Below are 11,378 nucleotides of genomic sequence, written 5' to 3' on the forward strand. Positions count from 1 at the left end.
GCTTCTGCCTTCTGCATCGCCCGCTGCGTTCAGTCACTTTGATGCCAATGGCATGTGCGTTTGGATCCATGCTGTAGGCCATGTGATTGTGTGTTATTCGAAGTGCTTCGTCAGGTGTGCCTCGTGTGTGCCTTTGTGGTCTACAGTGATAAATGGCCTCGTCAGTCTCCAGGCTAAAGTGTCTGACTTTGGAGCAGCAAGTTTTGCTGATAAAAAATGTGGAAAAAGGCAGCCAGCAGAAAACTGACATCGCGAAGGAATTCGGCATACTGCCAGCTACTTTATCAACTGTACTGAAAAACAAGGAAACTGTGCTGGATGGCTTTGAAAAGAATTTCTCGGCAAAGAGAAAGAGGAATCGCAATTCGAAATACCCCGAAGTGGAAGGTGCACTTCTACAGTGGCTGAAGAATGCCAGGAATGCAAATCTCCCTGTATATGGACCTGCACTTATTACAAAAGCCGAAGCTCTCACCCTCCAAATGGGCCATACAGATTTCAAGTGCAGCAATGGCTGGCTTGAGCAGTTCAAGAAACGACACGGCATGACCTCAAAGTAGATCGTTGGCGAAAGTGCAGCCGTGAACCTTGACAAAGACAAGGTTCACAGAAGACAAAGACATCTACAACGTAGATGAGGCTGCATTTTTCTACAAGATGGTACCGAATTGAATGTTCACTGCCGCTGACGGATCCTCATCCGGAGGAAAACAGAGCAAGGAGCACGTCAACGGTGCTGTTTGGTGCCAATGCAACAGGCGAGGACAATCTTCCCTTGTTGATAGTGGGGAAGGTGGAGAAGCCGCAATATTTCCTAAATGCAACTATTCTCAAGGAATGCATTTACAGGAGTAACAAGCGAGCATAGATGACTGCTGCTATTTTTGAAGACTACATGCGCTTTCTGGATAGATGGTTCGACGTAAATAATCGGCAAGCGCTTTTCATAATTGACAATTGTTTGAGCCATGGGAAGATCGACAACCTCAAGGCAGTCTCTGTAGAATTTTTGCCTGCAAACACAATCGCGGTACTGTAACCGATGGATCAGGGCATCAATGAGACCACCCGAAAGCTATACCGCGAGGCTCTTTTGCCGCGCATGCTCACAGCATATGATGCCAGCAGGAGGTACAAAATTGATTTTCTTGTTGCGATCCATTTGTTGAGCTTTTTATAGAATCAACTTGCACCTTCGGAGGTCGCCAACTGCTTTGGGTGCGCCAGCTTTTTCCGCACCGTCATCAGTGACCCCTACGATGACCACCCTGACGATGACTGGACTTGCAGCAATCTGTACGAGGCTCTTAATAAAATCGCTGGCCAAGATGTAGAAGGCGACTTCGAGACATTCATGTTGGCTGATGCTGCTGCTCCCATGGTTGCCTCAGTGATGAATGCGGAGATACTAATTGACACTGTTGGTGGCCCCAACGAGGACAGAGAGCTGGTGGACAAAGAGCCACGTCAAGTGCCAACTATGGTGCAGACAGTGGAGTACTTACGCCTGCTGCGAAATAAGGTTGAATGCATGGGCAGGGACCATGGCCTCGTGCAATGCTTGGTAAAATTAAAGCAGGGGTTGCTTGCACCCGGTAAGAACTTGAAACAGCCAATGCTAACTGCCTTTTTGCACCTAAATAAAGTTTTGCTTCACTGAATACATTGTATTTTGACTTCCTCGCATTTGTCGCACAATTAAAGTTTGACTGCTTTAGCTTTTCTTGAGTGGTCGCTTTTAATGAATTACCACTTATAAAGAATGTTTTCGCTGTCCCGCTGACTTCATTATAACGAGGGATTACTGTATGTTGAGATGACTTTCAGAGAGGAATTAATTTGACATTTGTTCACATATTTGTTTACATACCATGCCTGTACTGTGTTTTGCACTCTACCAGTTGCAGTGACTCACTGAGTATGGCATACTGCTTCTTGGGTTTGATTTTATTGCCAGGATGGCAACATCCTGGGGGTGACGGAAAGTAAGAATGCTCATGTACGGGGCACTGAGTGCACAATAAAGAGTAACAAGTGGCTGATGGTAATCTGATGCCCCAAATTTCCGCACCTCTGAAAGCCCCAATTTTGCTTCAGGACCTTTAATCCAATTAATCAAGCATATTTCATCAATTCATGTGCACTCTTACATTATGTGCTGGAATCCACTCATACTGTTCAATTTTGTCCTCTCTTCAGGGAATGGAAAGAAGGCAATGTGCTGATGTTTGACGACTCTTTTGAGCATGAAGTTTGGCATGAAGGGGACAGCTTGCGGCTAGTGCTCATCGTTGACTTCTGGCATCCCGATTTGTCAGCCATTCAAAAAGCCAACTTGTCGCCAATCTAGTCTTTATACACTAACCTCTGGCTTTTAACTCTTGTGCTTCAATTCTTAAGGTGGATGAATTTGTTAGCCTTTGTTCGAACATTTCACCTTCCACTTCACAGTGTCTTTGTGTTATATGTAGCCGCTTTTGACTTATTTATTGAAACAAGTTTAGTAAGGATTCCATGCTTCTTGTTCGGTGCTCTCTGGGACTCTGCCAAAGAAAAATAAAAAGGCTGCACCTTCTCTTTTGCATGATGACAAGCTGCTCACAATTCCTTTAGTAGCTGTGCCTGGCAGCATCATAATAGTTTACTGAGCGGGATTGCATTGGTCACGTGCTGCCTTGCCACATTACTGCAACACATTCACTGGGTAATCAGAACACAGTGGCCTTAAAAGTCTTGTTTTCTTGTTGAACTCAAAGGTGTCATTTTTGTTCTCACTCCTGCTTGCACAACGGCCACGGCGGCCGCATTTCGATGGGGGCGAAATGCGAAAACACCCGTGTACTTAGCTTTAGGTGCACGTTAATTTCCGGAGTCCTCCACTACGGAGTGCCTCATAATCAGAAAGTGGTTTTGGCACGTAAAACCCCATAATTTTTTTCCCTGCTTACACAACTAAATATTTGGTTCTTCGAATGCCTTGCTTTCGGCTTTAAGATGTTGTTTACCCATATTTTTATGTATACAAGAGTTTCCTTTATTTAATTTGACTTGCTTCCGATTAAAGAAATAATCTACATTTATTGGACTGCAGTCGCCATTTGTGTGTCTTGAAGGTACAATCTAAAAGGTAAATATCTGAACCTTGGCTACTTCTTTCTTTGTGTGCGTTTTCATTACCCCATTCCACACACTCTGATGGCAAGACCTTGGCAAAAATGTGATGGCATGCAGTTTGCCTCCAAGGGACATTTACTGCAATGCATTTTCATTTCATTCTTTTTTTCAATTATTTACCTTAAAGACCCCACTAGGAGGTATTACATAAGGGGTATATTATATTACATGTGTGCTTGTGGTGAAGCTCGCATAGTAACAGTGATGCCAGAAAGTTAGGAGGCTAGATTTAAAGCTAGAATGAAATAAAACTTCAGCAAATTCGATTAGTCCTGGAGGATAACCGAAAAAATGTATACGTATAGTCCAGTGAGAGTCATAAAAATGTGGAGAGAAGTTTTACCTTTATAAGAAAGTGATAAAGTTCAAGTGATCAATAAAGCTGTCACTAGGCAAAGTGCATGATTATGAAAGTTTTCATAAAAAAGCACTTTTTAAGTACGATGGAAAGACGTGTACCTTATTAAAGTTCTTGTATGTCTAGTAGTAAGGCAACATAGGTAATATCTGACTGTTGCATGAAGAATGACTTTTCCTGCCGTTGCTAATCCGCTGACTCGTTTGCACTCAAACTTCACACGGTGCTGGCTTTCAGGAGTCTGGGTGTTGTTTTGTCTGAATGCAGAAGCACAAAGCCAGCTAGCAGACGTCTACCTTAAAGCTTGATCTAGCTAAGGCCACAGCTAGTAGCTGTCTTTTGTAAGCTGTGCTCTAGACCTAGATCTCTACAAGCCAGCTGATAGCTCAGCTAATACTCCCTTCACTTACGGCTAGTCGCCACCTTAGGAAGCACTGCAGTAGCTTCAGTGTATACATTCAATGTTCAGGCTTGTTTCAGCTTTGCAGGTGCTATAGTTAGCTCTACTTACTATGTTTACAATAATCGAAGGTTTATTTTACATGTCACTGCGAAAGCACAGGAAAGGCAACAACCATAATAAGATTTTCACTGAGACTGTGGTCTGTCTTTTTTGTGTCAAATTAATTCCCAACCAGATAAGCTGTTGTCAAGCCCTTGATTTCATGCCACAGTAATATTGTACAAATGCCAAATTGATAGTCATTTAAAGAAGTAATAAATACAGTGCAACAAAATACTTCTTGACAATACATAGCGCCAATAGTATCCCAATGTTCACAAAAAATTCATTTGCGTTCTATATATTTTAACGCGAAAGCGCTAAGGAGCTCGCGTCGCAGAAAAGCTGTTGTCGTCGGCGTTGGCCGTGAGCGAAAAATGGCGGAGGGCGATTCATAAATAAAAACAACTTGCAGGATGGGCTGGGTGGGAATCGAACCAGAATCTCCAGAGTGTGAGACGGAGACGCTACCACTCAGCCATGAGTTCAATGGTTCAAAGTGGGACAAAAGCGCCTCTAGTGAATGCGGTGTTGCCTTAGAAACGCGCCGTAGAAAGTTATACTGTGGTGTATATCGGTAATTATCAGCATGTAAATTACAGAAGTCGCAGTTAAGTGAGCAGCAAAGTACGTTTCCGCTATATTTCTTCTGCGCTTGGCGCACACGCAGAGCCATCTTGCGGCAAACACAGAAGACCCCCTCCTCGCAATGTACAGCACTGCCCCAACAGGTGGCGCACCACTCGCCCGCTTCTCCCCTTCGTCTCGTTTGAGTGCATTGGGGCCGTGCGGGGTCCGGTGCAAGGATACCCCAATACCCTTGCGTTTAATAAATTTTCTCGCTCTCTCCCCTTCCAACTTCCAGCGTGCATCACTGGAACCCTCGTGTTTAAGCAATGCGGCTCCTCTTTCTGCTCACAGCGCGATTCCTAGGTGCAGCGTCCGATACGGGACGCCTCTGACGTGATCGCTGCGCCGTAGCGCATCTGGTGGGAAAGCGTCCCCTGCGATGTGTGCCGTGCTGCTGGCGACGAGTCATGCATCTGCGTGGTGCTCCCAAGCGAGATAGGGGACGATCCCATCGAGGCGTCAGCCCCATGATCGCGTCCGCCTTCATGGCGCGTCGCGGCCCGGCTGTCTGTGCTGATCACGACATTTGGCTCGCGTAGATCGTTTCTCCCTCTGAGACACCAAGTTCTTTGCTTCATTCCGCTTGCTCAGATGCACGTTTTGTTGCCGCGCCAAACGCTGCGTTACTCGGTGCTCACCGCGTGATTGGTGAATGAGTGGGTGGTGCGAACGGAGTGCGCTAACGCTATTGCGTTCCACTCTTGAAGGCGAAGCTTAAGCATCCTCCAATTCTTTTCTCCCGTGCCTTCCTTTTAAACTGAAAGACAACCATTTTTGCCTAAGCTCATGCAAGTATAAGTATTTCTAGTGATGAGATGGCATCAATACTAACCAACTCTATAGTGTATCAAGTTAGTAATGAAACATTGAAGGTTTTTGTCCAAGTATGACATCTGCTGCTGTGCATGTGTGGCTGAAAAAGTGGCTTTTCATTATGCTCCTTTATTTTTAAGAATTTAAGATACAGCTTAAACAAGGGTAGCAGTTCAGCCTAAGCACACAATGAGTGCGCATAATGTGTTGCGGTCAGCTCATTTCATCCAGCTATTCTCAACGTTCAAGCACCATGGCTGTAAAAGTTCATTTTCAGAGTCAGAAAGCACCATTGTTTAATGATGCTAGTGAATCAGTATTAGCATACTATACCATGCATGCTGGCTATAGCAGTGCACTTCATAAGCGTGTCTATATGAAATATTGCAACAAATGTACGATTCAATTTCCTTTGTTCCACAGGCGATGATTAGGCTCCACTGCATGTGCATCTTATGTGCCAGTAGACTTGCACTGGTATGAAAATGCATGAATCCATATGCAAAAACCACGTATACCATTTCTATGGCCGAATACAGACAATAAATACCACTATCACCTCAGATAAATTACACTCTAAACAGTTGCATGCAGTAGTAATGGCAGCAGAACTGAGTGCAAGTGTGTGAAGAGTGCATAAAGAAGCATGCAGAAAGGCTGTTTCCTGCCTCTACACAGACACAACCTCGCATAATGGCTTATAGATGCTTAAAGGTACTGACAATCGATTTTTAAAGACCTAGTTTTTTATGACGTAACACAACGCTACCCTCAGTAGTGTTTACACCTGCAGTGGTTACTTCCAAAAGCGCGTGAATATTTTGTAAGCAGAATTTTCCGATCTGAGCAGCCTCTAAAAAAGTAAGAATCGCTCCTCCAGCAACCCTGAAAAGTGAGAGCAATGTCGATAGCTCACCTCGTAAATTGTGAAAGCCGCCCATCGTTCTGCTTTCACAGAAGTTAGTGTAACTGTGGTTAACCACCTAAATTTTGACCTTTTCAACCACTTTTGAAAATAAAACCTGGTACAATAAGTTTGTGGTGTTGTACAGATCTTTCTTATATTTGTACCGTGTTTGTCCCCACGTACATGCCTACGTCATGACTGGCTGGAACCCGTCGCCATTCTGTCAATAGACGAGCCTAGCCAACTCATCGAAAATGAAGGTGAAGGCAGCGCCACTTTCGTGCTCACTACAAAGGCGTATCTGCACATTGTAAATCAGAAAAAACTTATAACAGAAGAAAGTGTACTCCATTTCAATACTAATAAAAAGACCAGGAACCGCATACACTAACAGAAGCTCACGCGATAGCCCTCTTATACATCTTCATGTTAATAAAGAGAAAATCATACATTCACCCATTCGTAGCAATTGCTACAAAGGAAACCCATACGGGTTCCTCTAAAGAAAAGCCTCACAGCTGAAGAAAAATTCGTCCTGGTCCGGGACTTGAACCCGGGACCACCGCCTTTCCGGGGCAGCCGCTCTACCATCCGAGCTAACCAAGTGGCTAGCAGATGGTAGGGCGAAGTCGAATTTGTCAACAACTCGAAGCAAAGGCAAGAGTTTGACGTAATAGTTCTGCAGAAACTGCAAGGTAGAGAGAAGCAATTAATAAAGGGAAAATCAGACATCCACCCGTTCGCAGCAATTGCTATGAACGGGTGGATGTCTGATTTTTCCTTTATTCTCTCCACCTCGCGGGTTTCTGCAGAACTATTATGTCATCTTCATGTTATTGCCGCTTGGGGCACCAAAGGTAATTTCCACGACTATTAGAGAAGAATTAAAACTATAAGTGTATGTTTAATTAGAAGAACATGGCTCGTTTTATTTATATAGTTGTACATACTGCAGTCTATACAGACCAAGCAGGTGGGTGTATTTCTGCAAATACTCATTTAAGACAAGAATAATATGTGCTCACTTGCGCCTCTACAATAGGCAATCTTTCCATTAGCGGGGATATCTCAATGCATGTTCCGAGCGGTTGTCCGTCCCTTTAAGGGAGCAGTATAAAATGCAGTTTATTTCTTAAACGCAAATGTGATTCAGTATGGTTGCTATGAATATGACTAATACAGTGGGTCCTTAGTAAATGCAACTTCTTTACAGATAACTTAGAAATCTGAATTATCAATGCAACACAAAAATAAAAACATCTTAGTTAAAATGGTAATTCAAATGTTTAAAAATGGATACACGGAACAATTACCTTTTCTTGAGCGCATCACTAAATGTAGTAGCGCTTATTTTTAAATATAAAGCAAACATTGAAACGAAAGAACAGACTAACACACATACACACACAAACAAACAAAACTGATTTGTGGTGCTTTCAAAAGTTACTGATTAGAATTACAACTGAACTGTAGCTGGCGAACCACAAAGAATTCGTGGGCCCTGAAGCCACGTTTTGATTAGGAGGTCCACAATTTCTGCTAATCAGAAAGGCTTAGTGTTTACCCTGGAGTACTTTGTTGCAATATTCTACATACAACTGGGACTCCCATGCAGAAAGTTGGTCGATGAAATCACAGATACGGAAGTCTCTTCTCCATGCCATCTCAGGGAAAGAGGCAGCTACTTACACTGGGATTGGTGGGCTCAATGGTTTCTGGTATTATGCATGAGTTAAAACAAGACATCAACAGTGTAAAACAAATTGTGCATCAAAATTATTACTCTCTCTTGAAATCTATTAATGTACCTAGGAGAAATTCATTAAGGGAGTAATGACACAAAAATGCGCCCCACTTTTGTGCCGCGTTTAGGTAGTCGCCAAACCCACAATTATGACGTGGAGCCTCAATTTCTTGAATAGCACATAATTATTACATCACATTTTATACAGCTAGGTTCAAATGTACTCTAAGTGCTGCACCATTTTATACGTAAAGCAAGAGACCATTCTCGTCACCGAAACCATAGTTGGAATTCATGCGGTGTAGCAAACAACTCAAGCTCAACATAGTTGGCTCAGTGCAGTAGTTGACGGTGCTGTAATGACCTTGTCACTAAGAGATTCTTCCTGAAATGCAGGAGGAATCTCTCCCCTGCTATCCTGTTGAGTGCTGAACGATCTCTGTTTTTGCAGCATGGTCATAGTGTACGTGTACATGTCAGTTGTGTCTGGTACCATGAGACCGTCACATCGAGTATTGCTGACATGAATAAACTTCTGCTTCACATCCAAAACCAAACTACACTTCACACATGTTTTGAGCTGACACACTAAAAGGTAATATATTAATAATATTTCTGCATTATTAAAACAATTGAGGCTACATTTATTTATTTATTTATTTATTTATTTATTCATATACCCTAAAGGCCCATTCGGGCATTACATAGGAGGGGGGGGGGGAGGCAGTTACAATTACAAACATGTAAAAAAGAACATTGGTAAAATACAGTGACATAATTATATACAGAAAGAATAACATGCGCAAGTAAGCATTCAACGCAGAAATAATCACATATTTAGGAAAATCTTCAACTTGTTAACAAAAACATCATGGTTAATGGCAGATACAATGTTCCTCGGTAGTTTATTCCAATGATATAGTGCCAAAAGTAATGGTGAATGACGATACAGATTAGTGTGAGCAAAAAAGGGTTGCACTTTAAATGGGTGATCAAAACGCTGAAAAATACTATGAGCTCCATGATGTAAGATTCGCGGAACAGGGATTTACTATGATAAAGCGCGTGAAAATGTGATAACAATGTTATTAGTTTGTGGTTTTGAACAGAAGGCAATCAAAGTGATTCCTTGATATCCGTAACACTGTAGTTTCGCGAGTATTTCTTTGTGATATATCTTGCTGCTTTATTTTGTATTGCTTCGATTTGATCGATCAGATAGGTTTGATGCGAATTCCAAATAATGGATGCGTACTCTACCTTTGAACGAACAAGCGTGGTGTATGCTAATAACTTAGTAGCAGAGTTCGCCAAGTATAAGTTACATTTAATGAAGCCGAGTGTTTTGGATGCCTTACTGGTTATGGTATTAATGTGCTCATTCCAAGATAAATCAGAGGATAAATGAACTCCGAGATATTTAAATGCGGATACGTTCTCAACAGGGATTCCCTGAATCATGTAGTAGCTCAATTCCGGGTTATCTGCTGTCATGAACGTCATGGCCTTAGTTTTAGAAATGTTAATTTCCATTTGCCACTGGCAGCACCAAAATGTGAGTTTGTCGAGGTCTACCTGTAATGAGTTCTTGTCTTCAGCATTACCAATTCATCTGTAGATGATACAGTCATCTGCGAATAACCTGATAGTAGAAGATAAATTGTTTCCTATGTCGTTAATATAGATCAGAAACAATATTGGACCCTGGACCAAACCCTGTGGACACTGGATTTTACATGCGAAAGGGAAGATGAGTACCCGTACACGTAGACTGATTGACTTTCGTTGGTTAAAAAATCATCTGTCCAATTTATAACCCTACTGTTTATGTTAAGATTTGTTAGTTTCATTAATTCATTAATAAACGGATGTGCAGAACTTTGTCAAATGTTTTTGCAAAATCAATAAATATAGCATCTATCTGTAGTCCACCATGAATGGCTTCGTGGAGGTCAGTTACCAATTTGAATATTTGAGTTTCACAGGAACGTCCACGAAGGAAACCATGCTGATTGCTAGAGAAGAAATTGTGATCTGTTAGAAATTTCATGACGGTGGATGATATGATGTGCTCTAGTAATTTACAACATATGCTTGTTAGTGAAACGGGCCTGTAGTTTGAGACTAAGGAGGGATCACCAGATTTAAAAATGGGAATCACGTGTGCACTCCTCCAGGCATCAGGCACGCATCCTGTATCAACTGACTGCTGAAAAATAGCAACCAAGATATGTGATATAACTGGTTTTGTAAGCTTTAGCAATTTTGCGCAGATGTCATCTGGTTTGGGTGGCAAATTGTCTGGTAGACGATCTATAGCGGCTTCTACACCTTCGCGAGTGACTATGAGGTCATTCATTGAAGTATTTAAGCTGAAAAAGTTCAGATCTGGTGGCACTGGTTCTTCTGATATGAAAACTGAACAGAAAAAAAGTGTTTAATTCTTCCGCAACATCAGACTGCAGAAGAGGCTCACCGTCTTTCGTTATCGACACAAGGGATGATGACGATGGTTTCGGATTTACTACTTCCCAAAATTTTTTCCAGTTTTTAACATTTGTTATAAGTCATAGTTGTAAAACTTTTCCTTTGCTGCTTCAATTTCTGCTTTGCAAAGTCTTGCCTGTTTGAGATAGCATTCCCAGTCATCGGCAGAGGTCGAATGCTTTGCCTTTGAGTACATTCTTTTCTTCTTATTAATGCACTGCTTAACATGTGTTGTAAACCACGTGTTTTTATTTGTAGCTGTGATCGTAATTCTTGGAATATATCTTTCCTTTAGTTCAGTGAGCGTCCTATGAAAGGTCTGCCAATTTTCGTTTGTATCGCGCTCGGAAAAGGTCATTAAACACTGCGTAGAAAATGTTAGTAGGTCATTATTTAGCGCACGTACATCTCCTCTGTCGTAATCGTATATGGTTTTCTTTGCATTACAAGGTTTTGCATATCTTATGGTATATTCACAGTGGATAACATTGTGGTCACTGATGCAGTCAAGGACGTGTACATGCATACTTTGTGGATCTGTAGTCAGTACAAGATCTAGAACTGAAACACCACGCGTGGGACATGATACCATTTGGCTCAACCTAAACAAAAAAAAGAAGATCAAGAACCTACCTACATTCATGCCTTCTTGCGCCCTCGACGGGTTTGCATGTTGGCCAGTCAATTCCGGGATAGTTAAAGTCGCCTGCAAGTATTAGTTCCGATGATGGATACCTGCTTTGAATAATACTTAAAGAATCAT

General features: G+C 42.1%; 1 protein-coding gene across 4 annotated transcripts in view; it reads left to right on the forward strand.

Moving 5' to 3' along the window:
* LOC142585967 (aspartyl/asparaginyl beta-hydroxylase-like) overlaps positions 1 to 3,085 on the forward strand; it is a 67,564-nt gene extending 64,479 nt beyond the window's left edge. For 3 of the 4 annotated variants that reach the window (XM_075697109.1, XM_075697108.1, XM_075697110.1), the window contains exon 14: positions 2,200 to 3,085. In XM_075697109.1, coding sequence (XP_075553224.1) covers positions 2,200 to 2,350 — 151 coding nt within the window. In that variant the 3' untranslated portion in view covers positions 2,351 to 3,085. The remainder of the gene's footprint in view (positions 1 to 2,199) is intronic. The other variant, XM_075697111.1, reaches the window with a different exon arrangement.
* The last annotated feature ends 8,293 nt before the right edge of the window (positions 3,086 to 11,378 follow it).

The sequence above is a fragment of the Dermacentor variabilis genome, chromosome 6, assembly GCF_050947875.1.
Source record: "Dermacentor variabilis isolate Ectoservices chromosome 6, ASM5094787v1, whole genome shotgun sequence".
Lineage (NCBI taxonomy): Eukaryota > Metazoa > Arthropoda > Arachnida > Ixodida > Ixodidae > Dermacentor > Dermacentor variabilis.